Below are 26,553 nucleotides of genomic sequence, written 5' to 3'. Positions count from 1 at the left end.
GCTAATCGTCACCGTCGTGAAGTGGTATTTTCACTTGGTGATTGGGTGCTTCTACGCTTTGAAAAGGCAAGGTTAAAGAAGATGAAGGGCAAGGAAAGACTGTTTCCAAAGCTCAGCATGCGTTACTATGGGCCTTTTCAAGTGTGCGACATAATCAGTGATGTTGCATATAGGCTGAAATTGCCTGACAGTTGGAAGATTCACAATGTGTTTCGTGTGAGTCTTCTCAGACTCTATGTGGGTGATGTGCCAGAGGATATGCTAGCTGAAGATCAGCCGGAAGTCGAGGAACTTGACGAGATCTTGGTCCCGGAACAGATTTTGGCACATAAAGAAAGAAAAGTGAAAGGCAAGGTTGCTAGGCGTTACTTGGTAAAGTTCAAAAACTATCCACCAATGGATGCTAAGTGGATGGAAGAAGGTGAGCTTGCAGAGTCACCAACTGTGTTATCACTTTACTTTGAAGCCTTCGATTTGCAACCTACCTTGACCCCTTGACTTTCAAAGCTACATGGATTGTCAGTGTGACAATGGCTTCTGAAAGAAATGATGTACATCGTATTTAAAGTGAGCTCAAATGAAATACCTGTTACATGAATCTTAGAGCTGTACAGATTGTCAGTTTGGCAATTGCTCTTATGGAATGTCCAAAAGTTTGGTTAGTGCTATAGAAGTGAGTATTTCTTGTCAGTTTATCAAGGATACAGTAATTGCTTCTATTAAAGGGTACATGTGTAACTGCATTCTTAAACTGTCGGTTTGGGTATGCTCGAAAGTGTTATTGGGTCCAACGTGTACTATAAGACAGTGGCAAAATGTGTAGCTACCATTTTGTCATTGGAAAGTTAATGACTCAGAGCAATGGCAGAGTGCGAAGCTACCACTATGTCATTGGGACAGGGTTCACACGTAGGCAATACATGTGTCGACGAGGTGTTGAATACACCAAGGTTGACAATGAGCATGTATGTGTCGTACATGTGTCGACAGGTGTTGAATACATCAGTGTTGACTGTGAGCATGTACGACATAGATGCAAACGAGGACGTTTGAGAGTTTGCAAGTATGAACCAAGATGAGATAGGGAGAGGTCTCACGGTGGTAGATTGGCCGCTAGATCTCCTGCGAGAGTGATGTGGGTCTGCCAGGTGGCACGTTGCTCGCCGATTCTCTGAGGCGATTGCTTGGATTCTCTCACCAGCGTGTGACTACTATCTATCCTTTTTGTTGATTTCTTTCTTATTATTTATTCATTTTCACCTTTGGAAGCACCCCTCGGGAAATCTAACTGTCCTGCATTGCATAGCTAGTGTGGAACTGTTCAGAGGGAGTCCAGGCCTGAGGACAAGAGAGCACTAAGGTTGGACAAGGACTATGGTTAGCCAAAGGGGGGTCATTGACTAGCCAAAGTGGAATCCTTTGCTACAGGAGCTACATTTCAGTTCTTGGTGTGGCTGTAGTGTACAAAGAGGGTCAGATGACCTAGAAAGATACAATGGCAGCATCTCCTAAAATTTAGGGAACTGCTATTTTGGGACCTGAAAATGTGTTCGCGTCATTATCTCCGGAATGACAAGAGGAACATTTTATTGCTCTGCTGCCAAGTCAACTGACGCACCAGTTCAGATATTTTTAGCCCAGTTGGCCAAAATCGGAAACTGGGCGAGGTGTCACTCTGTGAGCATTTTTGCTACTTCTGGCCAAAGAAGGGGGCGCCTAAAATGAGAGAGGAGGCTGATTTGCAGTTTTTGTCATAGGTTAAGAGCTATGGAGTGCTTCCTTTCCCTCTTATATACAATGCGGTGCCAGGAGTGATGCCCTGCACGCTACGCACTGCCCTCTCTCTCCCCTATGGCAGTATGTTATGCCCCTCTTGTGGGCTTTTCAATTGACCAATGTACAGTTGTGTGGGTTCATGCGCGATTGCCGAGGCAAGAGCCTCTTGCACAGGTACTGGGTTAGCTAGCGGCTAATCCCCCGCAGGTACAGGTGATTCGGAGAGGTTTCACGTCCGAAATCTCGTCCGATCCAAAGGGCAAGTAGCCCTACAGGTGCGGGAGCTTGAGGACTTGTTACGGATGCGCGAAACGGAGCCCGAAACAGTAAATTACAGCCTGCTGTGTATTTTTGTAGGTTTAGGGTTTTGGCCCTAAACGGACCCTAGTACCCCCAAGAGGTTCGGGGACGTGAGGGGACCGCTGAACAGGTGATCTGGCGCATTTTCGGGGCTGAAAACAGAGAATTCATTGTGCTGCAGATTCTCGCCAGGTTTTGCAAAGTGCCCGTATGCGTCGGGAAAGTCATTCAATGCGTGGGAATACCGACTGTGAAGGGTCCTAGTACAGTTATGTTGCCGAAATCGGGCCGGAACAGTTGAAATTCAGCCAAGCTTGTGCGGGGCAGCTTCTAGGGAACCACATCGTTTATTCCCTCTTTTAAACAATAAAGAAATACCGAAAGGGGCGCCTAAGTTAGGGGCCAATCTGGTGTCGGTCTTCTCATACAGGTGCATTCTAGCAGCCTATATCCCTTTCCTCTTTGTTGTGTCTTGAAAGTACAGGTAAAGTGGGCGACAAATTAAATGGGTGAAAGCAAATAAGGTTTAAGTCTAAAGTCTACCGCCCTTTTTGAAAGTACAGGCCGGTTTCAGATTCTATGACGCATTGGTAAATCATCTTGAAATTTGAGCTTGCTTGGTTGTGGGTGGTACGTCAGTGTTGTGGAATTATGCTTGTTTGCAGAGGCAAGAGCCTCTTGCACAGGTAAAAGGTTAAGGGACAGGTTGCAAGATGCTATGTGGTGAAGTTCAAGAATTATCCACCTATGGATGCAAAGTGGATGGAAGAGCATGAACTGTAAGATTCACCAAATGTATTGCAGCTTTACCTTGAGGCCTTTGGGTTACAGCCTACGTATGCCCCAACCCAATGTCTGCAGAGGAGGGGTAATGATAGAGCTAGCACATCAAATATACTCATGGATTCAGTGCAACAGCAGTGTACAGTTTGACAAAAGTATGAAGGTCTCATTAAGTCATTTGTACATATGTTTTGACAGTCTTTCTTGCGGATACATGCGATGATAGAAGGGTGCTTACCACACAAGATCATCTATGGCATGTATTTATGGTATGCAATCGAGGACGTTTTGCGATTTCAAGAGGGGGGTATGTCACGAGAACGTGGCAACTGCTAACCTTAGTTGTTGGTTTCTTTCCAATGATTTTTGTTTAATCTTTGAGAGCCTCTTTTTGAAGTTGCAAATGGTCGGACATTGTCTGGCCAATGTGAACAGTAGTTTCACCCACAGACGGGAAGTTAGTCGGCATTGGAACTCGTAAAGTAAAAAAATGTCTAGGCTCAATTCAAGATCATGTAGGTCCCCCCGTCGCACTTAGCAAGTTGGTGGATACTAGGAAGTGAACTCAATAAAGGCATAAAGTCAAGGTGGGATCACCAAGAGAAAGTATCTAACAGCTGGGCCACATTGCACTTTTGGATGCGGTTCCAATGAGGATAGATGGTCAAATGACCAGTGGGAGCCCAATGGAAACATCTCCTAGAAATTAGGGAACTCCTATTTTGGGCGGTGAAATGTGTTCGCGTCGTTACTTGCGGTATGACCAGGGGAACATTTTATTACTCTGCTGCAAAGTTAACTGATGCACCAGTTGAGAGATTTTTAAGCAGGAAGCCAAATGCGGGGAAATTGCATGTATGAGTGCCAAGTGGCACTTTTTGGCCAATTTACTAAGTTTGGGACAACAAAACGCGTAACTGACTTTTTGGAGGAGTTTTGAAGGCTGTTAACTCTGATTTCTAGCCATTTCTCTTCATTTTTGAGCTCCCATGACTTTACCTTGGACCAAGGAGCTCATTTTCAGCATTGGAAGGCATCAAATGCGTGTTTACAGGGCTGTTTTGTTGCATTTTCAGCGATACGCAGGTTTTGACAGCCATGGAAATCTTCTCCATTTTGCATCTATTTGTTCACAGATGTATTACAGGTTAAGGGCATAAGAGGGGGCGCTCGATTTATGCTGGGGGGATGCCTCATTGAGAACCTGTCTCATAGGTTAAGAGCTATGGAGTGCTTTCTTTCCCTCTCATGTAGTGTGGTGCTAGGAGTGATGCCTTGCACGCTACACACTGCTCTCTCTCTCTCTCTCTCTCCCATACGTGCAGTTATGTGATGCCCCACAAGAGGGCTCTTCATTTCACTGATGTACAGTTGTGTGGGTTCATGCTTTTGTGCTGGGGCAAGAGCCTCCTTGAGCAGGAACAGGGGTAGCTAGCTGCTACTCCAAAGCAGGCACTGGTGAGGGTAATAACCTCACCGTACAGGTGCAAATTCAGCGCTGTGTATGCGCTGTAAATTGACTGTTTTTCGGCCATACAGACGCCAGAACTATTGGGAATTGTGCCCCACTGGCAGAGGACAGTTAGGGGACTGTTTGGGGCTGAAAACAGGGCAAAAACCAGTAAATACAGCGTGCTGAATTTACTGTTTTTGGGCAGGAATCAGAGGGTTTATGCCAGTGGAAGTGAGTTACAGCAGGGGAATTGGTTTCGCGCAAGTTTTGGGGCTGTTATGCTGCCGAAATTTGGCCAAAACAGGTCGTATCTAGCGTTCCCAGGACTCTACTTTGTAATTTACCCTCTCAAAGTATAAAGAAATTTCGAAAGGGGCGCCAATTTTGGAGACTACAGGTTGTCGGCGTCTGCTCGGAGGATTCTAGCTTCCGAGCCGTGTGTGTACTTAAGTGTAAATTCCCGTCACAAGTTTCCTTTGCACGTTCTCTCTGTGTGTGTCTAAAGTAAAGAATTTCGGGTGAAAAGCCAACACCTACCGCCCCACGGGCCGGTTGGGTACCCAATCCTAGAAAATACTTTATTAATAGGAATTGTTAAAGATCCCCTCGCAAGTAGCTGATGATTGACGGGGAGGCAAGGCGAGGCACCCTCAATGGGGCATGAGGCTCCAGACGATATGCGAGGAGGGATGCAAGCTTCAGACGACAAGCGAGGAGGGATGCCATGCGCACAGGGGGATCTGATTGCTGAGCTGCGCCAGTTTGGTTTTTTTTAAACGTGCCATTTGATATCCGCATTAGCACTGGCCGGGTGTTGGATTGGTTACACGAATGCTCTCAAAGTCTAGATCGTGCAGGTGACTGCGTTCGAATCTCGCCCTTCTTTTAAGAGTGAGTTCCAACCTTGGCATTGTAAGGTGGAGAAATGCGTGACATTGAGATTCGAGGGAATCTAGTGTGTTATTGAATATACTAACAAACGAGCCAGTGTCTGATCAGGCACTTTGACAGCTTTAAAGGTTGACTTGTAGAGTTTATGATTTCCACAAAGCCTTCCATAGACATGAAGTAATCTTTTTACACAATTATGAACAATGAAGGTTATTTGTTATTACCAATATTCAAGTCATCAACCATACCCCAAATAAACACTAGGTTTTATCAACACTCACACTCTTATCTATGAATGTATTCATTGTATGGAGTTGATAGTCCATACCACTTGTTTGTCCAGTTCAATGCATACAAGGCTCCAATGATTATTTGATTCGTATGGCAACACCAGAGTTGTGACCTGAAGCACCGGGACAGTGGACAAACCATCTCTCCAATGTGCCATGAGGGATGTTTTTTATTCGGAGTGGCACAGACAACTGTGGATCTAAAACATATATTTCAGTATGGGTTTCTTGAGGGAGTTGGCTCTATATCAAGCTACAATAAAAAACAAGATTTAATTAGAGACCAAGTACAAAAAAAAAAGGATCTTAAAGGTAGAGAAGAGCACTTACTTTAGGCATAAATAAACAATAGACTCTATAATTTGTGCATTGGGATCTTTCAAAATCCCAATATCAACAAAATCCAGTGCTAATTGCCTAGTACCATTAGCAAGGGGAATGGTTGCTAACAATCCTTCTTTCATGGAATGTAAAATATCATTGTTTCTTTCATTGAAGTCTGTGGTAACTTGCCCATAATTTCTCCTTTGGGTCTCTTCATCAGCAGTAGCAGACTGTATCTCTTTAATTTCTTTGCTTCCAGGTAATGTCTTTCTTCTTGCTCAGCTCTGGCTCTGGTGTTCACATCGTGAGTAACCTCATGAATCTTAACCCCATGATCCCGGCGGCCTGGTAGTATTAGCAATATATCTTTCATTTTGGGATCAATAAACTCATTAGGGATAAAGAGCTTATCGTATCTCCAACGTACTCTCTTGAGAGTCTCACTGTCCTTGTCCATTATTGTCACCCGGTGAGCATGAGCAGCAATAATGGCGATATCATCCAATAAAAAATCTTATGCTGCTTCTTGAAGACAGAGTAGAGCAACAGCCTTCCATCTCGTTGTACCAGCACATGCTTTCTCACAAATTTGCCTTATTGCTCTTTGGAAAGGAAGTTTAGGGACACAGCTCAATACATTTCTAATCTTTTCTGATCTCCTCAAAATAAACCCAGGTTCTTGGTCCCTTCAATATCTTCATTAGTTTACTTGAAGTTTTCTTCTTACTAGCAGAGCTTCCACATGCTTTTTGTTTGAAGGTTCAGTTTCAAGAACCACGAACAAAGCTATGGCTCTTTGATACTTTGGTTGCTTCAGCTATGCTTTATGGGGTCCAGGTTTGGGGACCATCTGTGAATCATGACAGTTGGAGGAACATAGAGAGACCCTTGGTATTTATGATATCCCGGATGATTAGAGCCAAGGCCTACATACCACATGCGATTATTCGAGCGGAGGTAGCCGGCCCTCCTATAGAGATTGAGGCTCTTACCAGATCAGTGTCCTTTATGCACAGTCTATGGGATACACATAGAGGCAGATATACTAGATTGGCTCTTGAGTCCTCTAGACAGTTAGCGATGCAGGGAGACGCATCATGTTGGTATGCGCAGATGACCTCATGGTTTCAGAGGCATGGTCTCAGCATGGATAGATTGCCTCCTTTTCAGTATTCCTTGGATGCACTCTCCCTGCCAGTCACACGGACGGAGATCACTAGACTCATTCGTCAGGATCTTATACAGTTGGACACCAGGAGGACATGGGTAGAGCGGATGCAGGAGTTGGGCACGAAGATGGCTTTCTACAAAGAGCATCTTCTCCCAACTTTCGGGAGATGGGTTTGTGACTCGTCCGAGCTACATGGACACTCATTTGTCTCATGGTCTGTGATGTGCTATTGGTCAGATTCGTACATCTGCACAACAGCTGAAGATTGAGACGGGTAGATTCAAAGGAATACCACCGGAGTCTAGGATATGCCAACTATGCGGTAGAGAGCCAGAGACAGAGCTACACTACATATGCCACTGCACTGTGTATTATGAGATACGAGGGCGCTTCCATTGCTTATGCAGGGAGGGTTTTGGACCCCTAGATAGAATCATGAGGTATCAGGATCAGAGATGCCTTGGCTTATATCTACTTGAACTACACCGACATAGAGATAGTCTGTTGAGGAGACATGGAGTACGACAGATCACAGACTTCTTTGGATCGAGGGAGCGAGGAGACCAACCACCAGCACAGGGTTGTACCCCCATTCATACCAGAGGCACCCTCATTGATAGGGCGACTGAGCTCGGGAGATCGAGACGACCACGTCCGAGACACAGGAGCACACTCCATCGACGCAGACTCCAGAAGAGGATCAGAGGCATTCTAGCACGACACCGAGATTGTCATTGAGGGCCTATTCTACATTTTCACATTTCACACTTCATTTTCAGTTTTCATTTTTTACATTCAGTACTTTTTGTACTTGTACTTCAGACATTGTATTAGATTCACCACTTTTTTACATTCAGTACTTTTTGTACTTGTACTTCAGACATTGTATTAGATTCACCACTTTGTAATTAATGGTCTCATAAGTCATTTTGGCCTTATGAAGACGTTAATATATCATTTCATTTCATTTCTCTCTTATCATGAATTCAAGTGTGCATTTGTTACTATAAATGTACACGTATTTTTGGATTGTTAAAAAGTACTTATTGTGGTCTTATCACCCATTTAATACATGTCCTTGTAACATGTGTACGATATATTTAGCTCGCTTCGTTACAAATGCCAAGGGTAATGTCTATTATTGCATGAAAAGGAGAGAGAGAGAGAGAGAGAGAGAGAGAGAGAGAGAGAGAGTAACTCGTGTGGTCAAGCTAAATACAAACCTCGAGAGAGAGATAGAGGCTAGAGAGAGAGAGAGAGAGAGAGAGAGAGAGAGAGTAACTCATGTGGTCAAGCTAAATACAGACCTCGAGAGAGAGATAGAGGCCAGAGAGAGAGAGGGAGAGAGAGAGAGAGACTTAAGAAGGCCTCTGCCTCCTTCAAGGTGCAGGAATCAGAAGCTTGAAGACCCAAAATAACATTCCCAGTCCTGAACCTCTACTCCAACAGCAATGTCTAGCCCTGGCAAAGGTAAAGTCGATCTCTTCACTTTCAATTGGTCCATAGTTTAGTTGTGTCTAGGGATTGTGCTTCAAAATGTAAAAGACCATTTTACAATTTACCAATCAACATTGGATCACGGCGCGCCAGTAATGTTATGGAGATTCGTTTACATATTCCGCGCGCCGTGATCCTCTTTTGATATTTACAAAGGTTTTTTTTTAAGAATAATATTGTAGGTATTCCAATGCATGAAAGCCCGTTAAGTGGATCACGGCGCGCCAGTAGAGTTGTGAACGTTAGTTTACACACTCCGCGCGCCGTGATTCTCTTTTGATATTGTACAAACTTTTTTTTTGAAAAAAAAAATTCTTTGATGTTTTGGTAGCTATTCTATTTTATGAAAGCCCATTAAGTGGATCACGTCGCGCCTGTAGCTGTGTTGATTTTGGTTTATGTACTCTGCGTGCCGTGATTCACTTGTATGGCTTTTGCTCTTCACAAATATAAAGCAGTTTTGCATTTTATCCATACTAATCATCTTATGTTATAGTCTATATGATTAGTTGGGAATAACTATGAGATACCTAGCTATAGTTTGTTCAAAACTTACACGATCATTTGGTGCTCTCCTTTTTATTTATGTTTGATGAAACTTATATTTGTCAGTATGAAATAAATGGGCAGGATTAAGATCACAAGGAGGAAGAGGTAGAAAATAGATCCCGAGCGCATTGTTGGCCAAGCAAACCTTTCGAGAAGACTGCCGGAGCTGTTAAAAACATCAATGAAGAGGAATGTAGACTTCACAGAACCCATTGATATATCTGCTGCAGAGCTTGCCATGAGTTTGGAGGAGCCTGCTCTGAGTTTGGAGGAGCTTGCTCTAGGTTTGGAGAAGCCTGATACTGATCCATCTGTAGAAATGGAGTCTCCTTCTTATCGAAGTGGATTTTTCAGCACCTACTTGCAGAGTGCCCAATCCAAAAGAAAAAAGAGACAGTGATTTATGAAGACCCTATAGTGATTGATGAAAGGCTTTTAGATTTTGCAGTTCCGTTTGGGGTTGGTGATAAGTTTGATTTGGTCTCTTACATTTTTAACGCTCCATTTAATCTTGATGTGTTTATAGTTGAATAGAGTGAACACTTGAAGCTGGAACGAGAGAAGTTTGAGCTTCACACTCAAGAGGGCAGGGTTAATGTTGGTGAAATGATGGTAGTCCATTTAAAAGACTGTGATCCTAAAAGAAAGTTTTACAAGAAGTATAATTAGCTGCCTCTTATGTACAGTCCCAATTGGTGCAGCTTACATGAACCGGAGTGCAAGCTGATTCAAGAATCCTTTGGATTTCTAATATTTTTAAATGGATTATTTACAAGTCTTATGAAAGTTCCTAAGGTGGTCATGGAGGAACACGATTTACCAGCAGATGAAAAAGAGGAAAAGAATGAGGAATATATTGAAGTGACAGAGATAGAGGAGTCCATTGATCTTAAAGAAGAAGCAAAAGAGGTGAAACGAAGCAATCTTCTCTCAGTGAAAACCTCAGATATCAAGCTACCTCTAGATGTGTCAGGTTTCAATGAGCGGCAAGCCACCTTAATGCTACCAGGAGTGCCAGAGTTTAAATTTGGAGATAGGTTATACATTTTCCTTCATGATATACAAAGTATTTTTTGTTTATGGGAGGACTCTACACTGGCCACTATCTCCAAGTATCAGGAGGAGAGGAATGGATTTGTTTCAGATGACAATAGTGACGACGAAGCAATGGAGATCTCCAGTAACCCACTGGACTGCCTTAAACTCTGCTTTGAAAAGACAGAAAAGTATAAAGAAAGCCTTCCTGATGAAGCCACATTTTAAACTATGTGAAATAATCTTAAGCCATAAACTAGTAAACAGGATATGGAGGATTGGTTTAAGCGACCAGCGCAGGAGTCAACCGGATCAATCAACCTATGGAAGGATGAGCTTTTTTTGCAAGATGAAAGTTCCATGGTATAAAATCCTTCCCCCCCTCCCCCCCCATCTCTCTCTCTCTCTCTCTCTCTCTCTCTCTCTCTCTCTCTCTCACATACACAAACACTTCTTTTGTTTACATTCATGGATTGCTGAAAAGGACGACTTTCTTCGTCGTCGAAGAAGACAGTTCCATGGTAGGGATGCAGCTCTAGGACAATATCTTCTTAGTTTATGTGAAACACCCATCCTAATCTTCCACAACGGAATGTCACAAGAGGGGAATATTGCAACCTATGCTTTCAAGACATTATCTCGCTTCTTAGGTGGTCCAATGCTGACAAAGTTATCCTCGTCGGCAAGGTTTTTGGGAGAGAATGTTTTGGTTACTCGCCAGGATATACTGAGGCCCGTGCAGCATATTACTACACATACACAACAATGGCATTATCTTTAGGGAAAGAAAACCCTACTGAACTCTTAAGAGTATGGCAAACATTTAATGATCAGATACAAGGGCGAGGTTCCAAATGATATTTGCAAATTATCAAAATGTTGAAATAGTTGTGACACATATTGAATTTAATTCTACAGGCATTTGTGGTACATCCGATCATCTAAACTCTTAACTCTCTTGTTCCACCGATGATTGGCATATTGCATTGTCTTTCTCCACCTAATTTGACTTTCAAGAGTACTTGAGTTGTTGAATGCATCTGCTCGCTTTCTTTTCTGAAGTTGCAAATGTCTGATTGCCTGTACGGTTGCTGAAGAGGCCAATACTTGCTTTTGTTGCATGCGATAAATGATTCTGCGATAAAACCACTGAAATAACTCCTTCAGACTGTTTGCTTTATTTTGAGAGCCTCCATGCCATGTGTGTCTGAAGTAGGCATTTCTAGCCATGTAATGAGACTTCTCCAGGCCTTGGGTGTTCCATATTCCCATACTTTTGGATGAAGTATGGCAAATGATTGAAATAATGTGCTGCAAAACAAGAAATTTATTTAGAAATTTAAACACAAACTTAGTACTAAGACTATCTGAGGTGCTTTGAATTTACCATGTAATGAGTGATTTGAGTGTCAGTCCATGCTGTCTTGAGGGATTTTTTCAGTAGCTGAAGGTTCTGTTTAAACTTGCTGAGATTATCGTGCGACCAATCATCATTCTCACACATTTGAAATAATATGTCAGTGGAACGCCACACGTCACCCTTTGCATTGCGAGTTGTTGGCTCTTGATCTTTCACTGCTAAATGAAGTTTTTTCCAGTGCATATACTCAACTTTGCTAATGTAGGTAGAGTGATATACTCTCCCTCGCTTTGTTAGCTTCACATCTTTCATACCTTAAGGTTTAGATAGAAAACGGTGTGCCTTGACCCCACCTATGGATGGTTTGCAGGGTACATCTTTCTCATTGGTTGACCTTTTTTCATCCCGTTGTATTTTCACATTGCCCCCATGTAGACCAATATTTGACAAAACTAGTTCCAAAGCCTCTAGAGCGACTTGTCATTCAGATGACTTCTTGATTTTCCAAGCAAACCCAATGTACAGATATACCAACTTCTCTACAATTCGGCAGAGACCATGCATTGTACAAATAAGGATATTAACAAGTGGTATATCCAGAACTGGTCGGAAATTAAAGTCTTGATTGTGACGAGTAGGAGCCTTTCGCCACCACTTTGGGTCCATCACTTTTGCAAGCTCCATGCAATACAAGCATGGAGACTTTGCCATGGCACCCATTCCATAATTATACATACACTTCAGTGTTTTGAGGTCACCTGCAAGATGCCATTGAACTTGAAAGTCTCCTCTCCCATCTACAGCCAATACCTCTCCTCGATTCATTTGCCTATCAATGATATCTGGAATAGGGTTTTGATGGAGCACCCAAAATAAAATGTCATGGTCTTCTTTCTTTACCTGCAAGATCAGTCCTTATGAGATACGAAAAATAAATCTAAAATTTAAGTACAAAAGAGGGCTTGCTAGAGCTGCAAAATTGGAGATAAGTGGATTACCTGAAATGCACCAAGCCACCATATGTTTGTTTTTTATTGAACACTGAAGTATGAAGGGTCATCAGTGGGACATTTGGAAAGGGCCCTATTCATTAATCTGATTGTAACTCGCTCTAGCTTCTTCTCTTTAAGAATCTCACACTCATCTAGCTTCAAAACAAAATGTAGAACGCCACCTGTTTTTTCGAATGTGATATTGTAGAACTCTACCATTCTAGTTTGCAACAAAGTGAGGTCCATGAAGATATTGTTGTACTTATCATAAGTGACAGTAGTTCCCTGTGAGCTATAAATATCTTGAATATGAAATGGACATCCAATGAAGTCTATCTGTTCATTATTGAGCTATAGTCTTTCCTTCCAAACACTTGCAGCTGTTGGTAAAAGCTTCTTCACAAACATGGAAGAGATAGACTGTTGAATAGCTGAGTAACCTCTTTTACTAACTCCAAGGGAGTCCAATGTACCCTGTATATGCTTGGCAGGCACTGCATTCTTTGAAATGAATCTGTCAACGACATCCCATTGCAAAACCTTAAACTTTTTGTCATGCATGTTATCCTTTGCAAGACCACTAGTTATCAATGGCTTTAACTGCTTTCCTACATCGGCCTTCGGGTCTATGTTTTCTTTGTGTGGATAGATGGAATCTCTACAAAGAAAGCATAACTAACATAAATAAAAACTTACATTAATTTAAATTTATTAGACAGTTTACAATGCTCACCTCAATGCTTGGATTCTTTTCTTAAGGCCGCCAGAGCCTACCTTCAACGTTTCAAGATTCCAAAGTTTCTTCTTTCGCACACGAGTGCCTAACATTGTCTCTTTGTTTTGTAATGACCGTACCTTTGTTTGCAAGACCTGTGATTCTTGTGTGTGCTGCATTACAGTCTTTTGGTCCTCATGATGCAAGTTTGAAAGTCTCTGAATCTCATTTGCTTGGTGCTTCACCATGTCTTTATAAGTTTCTGATTTGTTGTTTAGAGCTTTACAATAGCCAAGCAATCCATTCTCTCCATTACGTGCAAAGGTCAATAAGTTAATGGGATTTGAAAATGCTAGGAAAGCATTTGTCATGGGATTTAATGGATAGAGTGAGCATTTTGTCCAAATATCTAAGTGTTTTGCTCCCTCTGCTCTGAGTCTCTCTGTCATGATCGGTGTCACTTTGATGTTAGTTTTACCTCGCTTACACAGTGGCGTATATTGGGGATCCAGGTCAATGTGAAGATGATAGAAGGGTCTTTTAAGGAGGACATTTGTGGGGGTGGAAGAAGAGGCCATGCATGCAACAGGGCAAGAAAGGAAGGATTTCTTTAAGGTTAGCGCACAAACAGTGAGAGAGTAAGGAGAGAGCAGGTTTGGAAGAATACGTCCTATTTCCTTTTAGTCGACTATACATTCCATGTACAGGAAACTTCCTCCAATTCTAAGACGTTCATTAAATGCAACTGAAAACGATTTATTCTTCAATCATCACGGTCGTTATGACACTGTGGCAAGAATCTACTTGTAAGTGCACTTTTCGAATGGTTATTCCAAGTTTATAATTGCTTTTATTACACCTATTTTCTAGAGAGAGAAAATCAAAATTCTATTTTTCTTAGAAGGCCCTCCAAATGACCTCCGAAATTTCCTAATGTGTTCCTATTATCGGCGTTCCATTCGAGCTTGTGCCACTATAGCAGGTCCCCTCCATGACCTGACAAAGAAGCGGATTCCATTCCATTGGGGGTCTGGACAAAAACAAGCTTTTGAAAAGCTTAAGTATCTACTCAGTCACGGACCTATTCTTACCGTCTCTGATCTTCGCAAACCTTTCGAGGTATACTGCGATGCATCTGGAGATTGTGTCGGAGCAGTTTTGAACCAAGAGGGTAACGCCATAGTCTACGAAAGTCGGCGCCTTAAAGATGCAGAGTTGCATGCTTCCATATATGAGAAAGAGCTAATGGCAGTAATTCATGCTCTTTCCATTTGAAAACATTATCTGTTAGGAGTTGATTTTATTATTAAGACAGATTATCAGAGTCTTCGCTACTTTCTCACACAGAGAAAGTTATCAAAAAAGCAGATGAGATGGGCCAACTTTCTTTCAATGTTCCATTTTCAGATTTTACACACTTTTGGAACAAAGAATGCAGTTGAAGATGCTCTATCCAGGCGTCCAAAGATCAATGCAGTGACAACAATTTATCATGAGGAACTAGAATCTCTCAGTGAGATGTATCCTCAAGATCCAAACTTCGTTACAATTTGAGCAGATCTTCAAGCTGGTCACTCAAGGCCACCTTATTCCATTAGGGATAATACGCTCTATCGTCAACAAGCAATATGCATAGCTCAGCCCTTACGACAGAAGGTGATGAATGAAGCACATAATTCTCCTTATGCCGAGCATCGGGGGATTGTTGCTACCACTAGTGCCCTCGAAAGATATTTCTTTTGGCCAACATTGTGTGCGGACATTGAAAAATATTTACGTGATTGTTTAGTTTGCCAAAAAGTAAAATATGACAGACATAAAGTTTATGACAAGCTTCAGCCACTCCCTGTACCTAACACGCCATGGAAAAGTATTGCCATGGATTTTATTACGGATCTTCCTAGATACAAGAATGGAAACGATGCAATCTGGACTATAGTAGACAGATTCAGTAAGCAAGCACATTTCCTTCCAGTAAAGAAGACGATCAAAGCTAATCACATGGCTAGAATATTTCTAGCTCAGATTTTTAAACACCATGGATTGCCAAAGACTATTGTCAGCGATAGAGATCCTCGCATGACTAGTTTATTTTGGCAAGCATTGTTCGAAAACTTGGGAATTAAGCTTGATTTTTCATCAACTTATCATCCTCAAACAGATGGTGAAAGCGAAATCGCTAATGCCACTGTTTTAGACCTCCTCAAGTGCTATGTCTCGGAACAACAATCCGAATGGGAACAATACTTACCGATTTTGAGTTTGCATATAATAATACCATACATTCCTCAACTCGTAAAGCTCCCTTTGAAATTATTTATGGGAAGCCACTCTTACTTCCTATTATGGTTACCAAAGAAAACATCTTCGCCGCAGATGAATTTGTACGCAATATTGATATTGCCTATCAACAAGTAAAGCAAGCGATTCTTCGTACTCAAGAGCAACAGAAGAGAAAAGCAGACAAGCACAGAAGGAATCTCAATCTTGAAAAAGGACAATATATCTTGCTTCGGTTTGAGAAAGCTAGATTAAAAAAGCAGGTCCGAAAAGGGAAAGTTGTAAAACTTTCCCATAGATTTTACGGCCCGTTCAAAATTACAGATAAAGTCAATGACGTGACTTTCAGATTGGATTTGCCTTCTCACTGGCGCATCCATAATGCTTTTCATGTAAGTCTCCTCCGACCATATGTTGGATCTCCTCCAGTGGCGCTAGTACAAGAAGATACTCCAGAAGTCAAAGAGACTAAGGAAATCCTTTAACCTGAACAAATAATATACCACTTTGAGAGACAACTAAAGTCGGGGAGCCTACATCGAAAGTATTGAAAGAATTACACCCCTTTAGATGCAAAATGGATGACTGAGTCCGATCTCAAGGACTACCCAGGCATCTTGCACAGTTATGTTGACGCTCTACAGTTGAGGTCAACTGTTTAGAACCAAGAGGGATGTAACTATGTCAGACTTTGTAAATAATTAATGTATTTACGAGAAAAAGAATTATCTAATTAGTTGTGTGCACATCAGAATAGATCTAGCAGTTTTGGGGCCTCAGGTGCGTTCAAGTTTGGGCCAGAGCACCTCAGGGAGACTCTAGCAAAAAATACCCTGAAGACCCAGTGATTCGGAAATCGGGTCTTCAATGAAGGGGTAGATAGTAGCCTCAGTTTTCAAGCTCAGACAATTACGCGTGTCAGTGCAAGCACAGGAATGAGATGCGGTCCTTAGAACAATAGTAATCCTAAGGCCTGAATTATTTCACGGCCTTAGAATAAGTCAAGTAAATTATTTTAAATTGTCTATGTTGGACCAAATGGCGGACAAGTGCGAACAGGTAATGCCAAAGCAGTGCTGGTACGGCATTGCGCTGGGGAGCAGCTGACATTTTCATTGGTTGCATCTATGTGTGCAGTTGTGCACTTAATTGCACATTTCATTAATTAGCATAGAACTTTTAAAGTCAAAAGTTAAATGGTTTTTAAATTATTAAATAAGTGTGCCATTTGGCACACTTACCCATGCAATCTCTCTCTCTCTCTCTCTCTCTCTCTCTCTCTCACTTCCTCAGGTTGGTAGTACACTACGCTTCCTAAGTTGAACGTCCTCTACGCAGTGAAGCTCTCCATTGAAGCTTGAGAGCAGCACCTTGTGGTGTATGTGGAGGCTCTGAGCACCCATCACCTAGAACAAGGCCTCTCATGGTTGTAGGCAGCTGTGGGAGAAGTTTCATTGCGTAAAGTAGTAGAAAACTCTCTTTCTCCCTCGTCTAGCTGTTGCAAATTCTATGTTTTCAGCCCCTAATCACCTGTATTAGGGTGAATTTCAGCAAATTCTTAATAGAATCTTATTCCTCACTACCTACTCTACACATACACAAAGTTTGGAGCGTTTCCATCGTGAAAAGGACCTCTATTTCAACATTGGAACGCGCTCAGGTAACAATTTCTGGTTATGTGCAGAAAATTACAGCAAGCGTGTGTGCGTGCGTTTTGCATGTTTCTTTCGTGGGTTGACTGTAGGAATGAGTATGTTCGAAGAGACATAGTTAGCGGAAGATAGACTCTCGTTTATGAGAGCTTCCGATGAGTTTGTGGAAGGTAGACTCTCGCCCACGAGAGCTTCCCAAAATCTCACTGAAGAGGAAAGATCCTCTCGGTTGTCAGAGAGCAGTTCTTCTACTCTCTCAGTCAGAAGTAGAAAAAGGACAAGAAAGAATGGAGGACGGGCTTTTGACCCGTTCCTGTGCTTGTAAAGATTCTCCCTTAGTAATAAAGATATTGTCTTTATGGGGGGGACCAGCCCATCTTCTGGTTCCCAATGATGTGTCAAGCTTTCTCTCTTTCTCTCCAAAGTCTCTTGAGTGTATAAATTGCATTTAATAGTCAGTCTTTTCGCTTCCGTATTTTTGTGACAGATAGGGCTGCCCTATAGCCCCCTTCCTCTTTCTGTTCTATGCTCAGGCGATGAGCAGATTCTTGGTTTCAATGCAGGTTGGTTTGTGTTGCTTAGCGCTCCCTATTCGGGGCGATGAGCTACTGGATGCTGAGTTTGCCGATGACGCAGCTTTGTTCTTGGAGGGCTAGGAGGCCAACCTGCACAGGTGTGAGCAGACTCTTGAGACGTTTTGTTGTGCATCAGGCGCACTGATCAATTGGAGGAAGACAGTGGTTTTCTGAGTTGGCAGTGCTCCAACGCCTGATTGGTTGCCAGGTGAGGGTTTTAGATGGATTCCCCCAGGGACTGCAGTTCGCTACTTGGGTTATCAGGTTGACCTGGACTTGTCTCCTAAGCAACAGAGTGCTCCCCTCTTGTCCATCAGGAGGAAGATGCTACATTGGAGTTCAGCACGACTCTCTTTGGCAAGCAGAGTTGTAGTGGCCAACCAGGTGTTGTTGGCTACTATGTGGCACATTACATCTTGTTGGATCTTTTTGAGCTCCTGCATCAGCCAGTTAGAGAGGCTGATCAAGAACTTTCTTTGGTCAAGGCGGGACATCCAGCTAGCCCGGGCCAAAGTAGCCTGGCAGGCCATCACTTTACCATGTTCTCGGGGGGGTTGGGGATCATAGACCCAGCATAGCAGAGCAGAGCCCTTCTTGGGAAGTTTGTTGTCAGAGGACTGCTTCCCCTGAATTGCAAGTGTCTGGAGCAGCTAAGGTGGATAGCTTGATCCAACAATAGGCCCCCTTTAGAATTTAGTGCCTCCCAGACGTATCCAGTGTGGTGTTGTTGGAGATACTTTTGTAGGTGCCTTCCAGAAGTATCTTGAGTGGAGATGGTGAATGAATCAACTGGTTGTCTCTACGTGAGTCCTTTGTGGGTGGCTATGAGGTGGCCATATTAGTAAATTTGCAATGGCTTTTGGACAGAAAGGGATATAGCAGTTAAGCTATAGAAATCTGAGCATTTCTCCTCCATATTTGTGAATAGGTACAGGTATAAAGAGAACCCCCTTCACTCTTGACTGTGTAAAGTTTGGTACTCGATAGCGTTTGATCAGTGCCTACCTCTAAAGCAGTAGTGGTACCTAGTCTAAGCAAGTATCATGTTCATGCCTCAGCCCACTTTTAATTTTTGCAGGTGCAGCCAGGTCACACAATACTCGTGCATGCTGCTGCGGGAGGAGTTGGTTCCCTGCTTTGTCAATGGGGGCGCGCCCTCGGCGCAACTGTCATTGGGACTGTCTCAACGGAAGAGAAGGCAGCTCAAGCACTTCAGGATGGATGTCATTACACCATCCTCTACAAAAGTGAGAACTTTGTAGATCGGGTGAAGGAAATCACAAATGGAAAGGGAGTGCAAGTGGTTTACGATTCGGTTGGGAAGGACACAATTCAAGTAAGCATTGTTTCCATGGAACTTACTTTCATTCAATGTGAGCCCACTGTTATACATGCTTCCTTGCATACCCTTGTGCACTCATTTACTGCAACATGTAGCAAAGCATATTCTACATACAAATGCATGTTAAGAAAGCCTTGTCCCCTAACACACAAGCCCCTTCTTTTGTGCTTCTTTTTGCTTTTGCCTGCACAACCATTTCCTTTGGCTTATTTTTTGCAACTGGTACTTCATTCAAAGCTTTCTGTGCAATGTGGCGCTCCTTTGCTTATCTATCCAAAAGTTTGTGTGATTTGCATCTGCCTTGTTGATGATGCCAGATTTGTCGGTTTTTTGCATGTTATGATTTCAAGAACGGAAACTTTCTTCCTGAATCCTCACGTATAGGTTTTGGGCTTTTTCAGGGGTCATTAGATTGTTTAGCCTATCGTGGCTACATGGTAATATTTGGGCAATCATCTGGCATTCCTGACCCAATATCTTTGTCTGCGCTCCAATCGAAGTCGCTATTTTTAACGCGTCCAACAATGATGCATTACATTGGAACACGAGATGAACTGTTGGCAACTGCTGGGGAGGTTTTTACCAATGTGGCCTCTGGGATACTGAAGGCTCGGGTGAACCACACATATCCGCTGTCTCAAGCTGCTGAAGCCCATTGTGATTTGGAATCAAGGAAAACCTCTGGATGTATCATTTTGCTCCCAGGATCTGCAGAGTGAAGCTCAGCTAGTGTGTTTAGCCTTGGTAAGGGTCACATTTAGCAATCTTGAGTTCATAAGAATAAAAGGCTCACATTATGTGAGTTTCAATAAGGGAGTTATGACTGAAATTTGTGAGTCATTTTGAACATTGTCCTTAATGAAAATAAAAGGAAGTGGAGGAGAACAAAATCTCATAGTCACAAGGGAACGCGTTCCCTAGAGGGAGCCGCTCTTGTTCCCGCCTCTTAATGACTTGAGAGATTGTGTAAGCATTATATGTGAACTAGGTTCATGTGAGACAAATATATGCAACTACTGTTAGTTTCCTTTGAGATTATTTCTTTATTATGCTTTTCTTTCAATCATTTGGAAACAATTCAAGCAATAAACGACCTTCCCAAGTCTGTTCCCTTCTACTCGAGCATGTGGTTTCCGTTCTCATAACGCTCCCGTTCCCTTGTGACTATGGAACAAACATCAGCATGTTGAAATTCTGTGGTTTTCTCGTCGCAATTGTAATGTATCTAGCATACTTTCATATTCAATAACATATCCTACCTTGTTAGGTTACTATAGCATTGCAATTGTTTCTGTAGAATTTCATGATAGCGTCTCTTAAATAAACTCTTTAGCTATAATTTTTGATGTTGAGATAAAAATGCAACCGAACTTAGGACAACCTACTAGTATATTGAAGGAGTGGTGAAATATAACTCTTCATTCTCGTATATGTATAAAAAGAATCATGAAAGTCCTTGAGTGCATAGCAAATGTGTACATGTTTGATAGCAATGGTATTTTGAAGCAAAGGTGAGCAATTTCTAGGACACTAGTTCTAAGGTTGGCAAGATCACTCATCAGGATCCAAATCCGTCGAGCATAGGAATTTCCACCACCTAATTAGCTATTCAAATGGAGCCTGGAAGACGAACCCATCATGCCTAACATGAGTAAAAGGTCAACTTTTTGGCTGGCCTTAGTGGAGAGGGCCCGGGGCCGCAACACTAAGTGGCACAGGGTATTTAATGAAGCTTGAGAGATGGGATCGATAGCGGGCACGGATTTGCGCAGATCTCGAAGGCGTGGACGGCCCACAAAAATCAAACCGTATTCACTTTCTCATTCCCCACGCCCGTGTGGGTTTGGTGGTCCAACCCTCCACTCACAGCCATGAATGTGCCCGTGTTGAGCGTCGTTGAGCCATGAATGTGCCCGTGTTGAGCGTCGTTGATCCCACAGCTTGGGCTTCATTAAAGACCCCGTGCGTACTTCATTTATGGCCTTACAAGTGGACGGCCTAGATTTTTTTGTACCTCCCATTCAGTAAACGATCTTGTATGTGCATGCAGCACTCTGGAGTTATGGCGCAACAGTTGTAAGGAGCAACGTGCAGCCAGAAGCCCCCTAGCAGTGGCCTTCTACTCTGAGTCTGAGGCTTTAATGTTTCTTCCTTCGGCCGTTAAATGCAGTAGTCACTATTTTGGCATCCAATACAATCTGCTCCAAGTGAGCCACAAAACTTCTCTGCCATAGCAATTTCTCTTCCTGCTGTATTTTTGGCTTAGAAAAGCAACTACAAAAGAGAAAACCAAAATTAGAATCTACTTCTTTCAAATCCGCGAGAGTGTTGGTGATGGCATTGGCAAAGATTCTGAGGAGGAGGTTCCTCTTTTTCAGTATTGCAAACGTTCAGCCTTCAAGAGGAACTGCCTCGTGTGGAAAAGCGAGCCGTGCATCACAGCTGCAGCTGCATAGGAGATTATGGAATATAGCAGCCTGCAAGCACTGCCATTGCCATCACCCACAGGGGGAGGTTCTTATCCCTTTGCCATCACCCACAGGGGGAGGCTCTGATCCCTTCCAAATATTAGCCATTTCCATGGTCGGGCAACGGCTGCGTACCATCGGGCAAGAGCCTCGCGTAAGCATCACGGTGGCCACCTAATTGATTTACCACTTGTTGGGAACAACGGAGAGAACTTGCAACAACCAGCTAGGAACCTTCTCCTCGGGTGGGTCACCCGAGGAGGAGGATGCACTTGAGTGTCCATGGGCAAGAGCCCGAGCAACGTGAACACCAGCACAAGGTGTCCCTCTAGAGTGTGACCCAACGGGGGATTTGAACCCACGACCCCTAGCTTGACAAGCCAAAGCACCTGAGTACGTAGGGAAATTTAGTTGTGTGAGACCTGGTTGGCTATGTGCTTGGAAAGTGCACAAGGAAACTTGCTTCGTCAATATGGATGCAAAAACTAATCTTTGTGTTGGGAATTTGTCGCCCCATTAACCGCGTGCTTGGCATGCTGCCGTCTGTGTCATGCATACCATTGTGTGCAAAGAATGCCGATGTAGGCTACGAGGCTAGTGACCCTCAAATGCTTGCTACTATGTCTTCAGCACCTGCACTGGCAGTATCATGTCCAGGTCAATGCTCAGCTGGAGGAGAGAGTAGTTTGTTGTGTCAAAGTCGAGGATGCAAAAGCATAGAATTGGGGAGAGAATGCATGCACGCGAGAGAGAAATAGAGAGAGACTGCTCTAAACCAACCAACTTGGCAATGAATTAGATGATTATACATCGGGGCAAAGGTGCCTATATATGCTAACTTGGGGTCCTCAAGTACCCCCTTGGAAATTGCCCTACCAAGAATCAATCAAATATATCAAAGAAACACCTAAAGACATAATAACTGATGGGACCACATTGGACATTCACTTGATATTCTGTATAGCTCATATTGGACATAAGTAGGAAGATCAAGTCGATGAAGAAACTACCAGGGACACATCAGTATCGGAGATACACCTCATAAAAAATTGAATTGTAGACCACACTACGCTCAAGGATTCCCAGCCATAAATTACAAACACATCACATCCAAGATTTTTACAAGATAATGAACTTTTGGAACACACCCTCCATAATCGGGCCAACAACAATGGATTGTGCACACATCTATAGTGTTTTGTATATGTCATGTTGGTTTCTTGATAGATGCAATGTGCTTTGGACTCCAACACACACGTTCAAACATCGATGACTTGAACTCCGAGACACGGGTCCAAACCAAGTATTGGGAGCTCCTCTCTGCCGCTCATGTGCCTCTCTTTGGTTGAAACATATTGTGGCAACCACCACCGAGCTATAGACCACGATCTAAGGCCAATGTGGCCACCACCATGTGAGCCACGCTGACCTCCTTGGTGAAAATACTCACCGTTGTCCTCGTCAAGCTTGCTTTTGCCTATGTCCTTATCCGTGCTCTTCCATTTGCTTTTGGCTTTTCAATTTCGAGGTCCAGGCAGCTAATTGAGTCCCAGTCAATGAGTTTTTTATAGCCGGAAGTTGATGTTGGATCAGGTTAGAGATGGCAAGGACGATTGGCCAAAATATGTGTGTCTCACAACACTACCCATAGAGGGCCCTTTCCTAGCCTCTCAAAAGGTTGCCCCTAATAGGTGGCTACTATCCTTGCATTTCAAAACTTTCTAAAATAGTACCTGCCATTGGACTTGGTGTTGCGTCTCAAAACGCTCTCTTTGGGGTAGCAAATATTGCCCATCAAAAAGCCCTGCATTCCAAGACAGACGAAGCTTGGAAATATGAACCAACCTTGGAGTCCTTCTACATAGGTTTTGATTTGTACGGGTCCTTCAAGATAGGTTGACTCGAGCATCCTCAAGGACCCAGAGTACTCAGTAATACATAATTGTCTTTTCTCAAAGCAAAAGAGGGATGGAGTTGCATGATATGTGTGTGTGTGTGTGTGGCTATTTTAAACTCATACTTATACACAAAAGAACACATTAGTTCAAAAGACAACTCGTTTTACAAGGGACAAGGAATAACACAAAAACAACCGAGCTTTGAATTATTTTTGTACATAGAGATGAGAATGAGGTCTCATTCTAGTGTTTTTGTACATGGGGTATTTGCAATGATTGTCTACACTGTGGCAAGGGTCAGTACATTAGTGACGAACGACAACTAAGCCAACAAAAACTCCTAAGAAAGGATAGAGTCATCACTTGCATCCATGCAAACAACACAACAGATTCTGAAGCCTTGAATACATATTACATGTGTCGATGAACCCTACCACTTGTTATCCATATCCATCTTACAACCTTTTTAACTTAAGCCAACTATCCAAAATAAATGTAAATCTTTAGAGAAGTATTACTTCTTTTTGCTATCAAAATGCCATTGCTTTAAGTACAAGGTGTGAGTGTTTTTTTTTGTTTTTCTTTTAAAGTTCATATTTTCCTTGAAATCAAAAAGGTCTTCACTCCTTTAAGATTCAAATTGAAAGTTCCCTTCGTTTACTCTACTCTGCTCGGTCTACACGTAGTTTATTAAGGCGAATCTTCTGAGATCCTCTTATTCTCCTTCCCACAATAATGTCTCCTGCAATATGGCGTTCCCATGTCTTCATCGCGCCCCATGCAGGCCTACCTCCTTCCTTCCATGCCTCGCACAAAGTACAGATTCCCTCTCCCACCCACACACACACACACACATACACTCACTGGCTGCACTATTTCGCACTGAGCTTGTCCGCTCTATGATTTGAACGATGGGCAACCTCAAGGCGCGCAAGTATGCAAACCTCTTTGGGCTCAATGAACCTCAGTTAAGTACACCTGACTACAGTGCTTGAGTACACATGAATGCAATACCAACCAAGGCGCAGAGAGAAAGCATCGGCCCCCTACCTGCTTTTCGTTCAAAACTAGAGAGAGAGAGAGAGAGAGAGAGAGAGAGAGAGAGAGGCTTGAGGCCTGTGCACTTGTCATCTCTACTCCTCGTACGTCACGAGCTTTTCCATGTGGTTGGCAGCCTGCTCATCCCTGCACACATCGCACCTGGCTTCCGGCCTCCAACAACCACCAATCTCTCAACTTTATCTCCAACAATGCGCTCATAGTCGTACAACGAAACATGTTTGGACAATATCTAAAGCATTGACAAGCTACAGACGACACTCAACACACATTGCCATAGAGAGAAGGAGGAAGGTCATCTGCACTCGATGCCTCCTTTGCAACAAAGTCTCCCTCTCTGTCCGATGCTCGCAACAAAATCTCCCTCTTTGTGTCTCTCTCTCTTCTCTCCACGTGCCTCCCCTCCCCTTCCGTTTCAAATCGACCTTGCCCCGAGGCTCGAGCTTCCAACATCCTTTCACTTTTACTCTTTAGCAATTCCACGTGCTGCCTCCTCCTTTTTCCCCCCTCAAAGCCATAAGAGCATCTACTTGAGATACCCTTTAATGCAACCCAAAACGAAAATTGGGAGGGCCTACTAGGTTATAAATAAGGTTACTATTTATCCCTATTTTGTAAGACATTTAATATTTATTCAGATTAAATTCAGATCACAAAGCCACTACCCCTTCTAATCCAAGTGTTTTACCCATATGTTTGTCCCAATGCAAAAAAATTTGGCTGATTAAAAAGGCACATCCTTCAAAGTCAATGTTTGCCAATTGCGTCAGCATAGTGTCTCAGTTAATATTTAAGCACAAAAACTTGTGATCTTGAAAGTTTTAGTGTCTTCTAAAGACACCAATGGTGGGTGCTAAAAAACCAACGAATTACAACAATTTACTTTAACAAAATACTTCCTCTCTTTTCTTTAAAAGATTTAAAAGAACCCGAGTACAGGCCCTAAAAATATCTTTAAACAAAAGAGGCCTTCCCTAGACAACAAGAACCGATTAAAGAACTTTCATATCAAAGCCAGTAAAGCAATATATTCCTTTCATTATCTTATGCCACAGTTAGGTTAATTTTCGTAGCCCTAGGGAAGAAAAAACCAAACTGTTTTTTAAAACAAATACTCCTACTCTTTATATATATTTTGAAAAAACTTGAGTTTTAAAATCAACGGTGTAGGGACAGCTTGTTCTTTTGCTTGAATAACCGTGCCATGAAAAGGAGCTATATATTGCTCAATCACTCTCGCAGCTTCAAAAACCAAAGCAGAGGAAGTGCTTTCCTTGTTTAATCCTGAAAAAATCCGTAGATCATAGAATTACACAATAATAAAAAACCAAAAAAAGGTCGTTTACAGCATTTAAGAACACAAGCCCGACTTACAAAATACCATCCCAGGAGGAGAAAGGATCCATCATTTTAACAATCGTTAGTTACAGTACTTGCTAATGTCTGCAGAAAAACTTGTAAGGTCAAAAAACTTTAAGATCATGTCGTTCATATAGAAAAATACCCAAGCAAGGCTCGACACTAACCTGAAAAATATTGTCGTGCTCGATTATCTCCATGATGTCAGTATTGAAATACTTCGATGCCACTGTAATGAAACGCCCTCAATCCTTTCTTTCACATACACACACAACGCAATCAAAGGCTAAGTGAGGGGAAAGTGTTTCCCTCACCTTTTAAATAGGGGAGCCACCTCCAATTTTTTGATAGAGACCCCCACCAAATCAACTGACTAGATTTGCACAGCGCCCAAGAGGGCACACCATGGTGAGCACCTACAGATCCTTAGAGCAAGTGCATGGTGGGTGAGAGAGAGTGTGTGAGATCATGAAGGCAACAGAGGAAGTTTGCAGAGTATGGGGGTAGGAAACGCCCTCCAGGGGGATAAATGGGGTTTACACGATTAAGACGGAGCCATCATACCATGGCAAAGCACAAGGGGTTGAGTACCCATGAGAGGTTAAAGGGGGGGGGGTATTAATAAACACCAAGGTTTTCCCCAACAAAGTAAGGGGTCCATGAGTTTCCCCAACATAGGGTCAAGTTGTGTCCCCGATATAGGGGTTTGTTCGCACCAATGATTGGGAAAAATTGAGAAGAAGTTTCCTTCACTAGCCTAGCATCAGTAGAATAATGGATTAGG

The 26,553-nt window shown here is 42.7% G+C and overlaps 1 protein-coding gene across 1 annotated transcript in view; it reads left to right on the top strand.

The window, feature by feature from the left end:
• The window catches only part of LOC147437729 (uncharacterized), an 81,853-nt gene extending 61,835 nt beyond the window's left edge, over positions 1 to 20,018 (top strand). The window contains exons 4-5 of the mRNA XM_086487222.1: positions 18,722 to 18,979; positions 19,387 to 20,018. Coding sequence (XP_086343348.1) covers positions 18,722 to 18,979; positions 19,387 to 19,704 — 576 coding nt within the window. The 3' untranslated portion in view covers positions 19,705 to 20,018. The remainder of the gene's footprint in view (positions 1 to 18,721; positions 18,980 to 19,386) is intronic.
• Positions 20,019 to 26,553: the final 6,535 nt, after the last annotated feature.

Source organism: Adiantum capillus-veneris, chromosome 17, assembly GCF_014529385.1.
Source record: "Adiantum capillus-veneris isolate H3 chromosome 17, ASM1452938v2, whole genome shotgun sequence".
Lineage (NCBI taxonomy): Eukaryota > Viridiplantae > Streptophyta > Polypodiopsida > Polypodiales > Pteridaceae > Adiantum > Adiantum capillus-veneris.
This window is presented reverse-complemented; position numbering and strand designations above follow the sequence as displayed.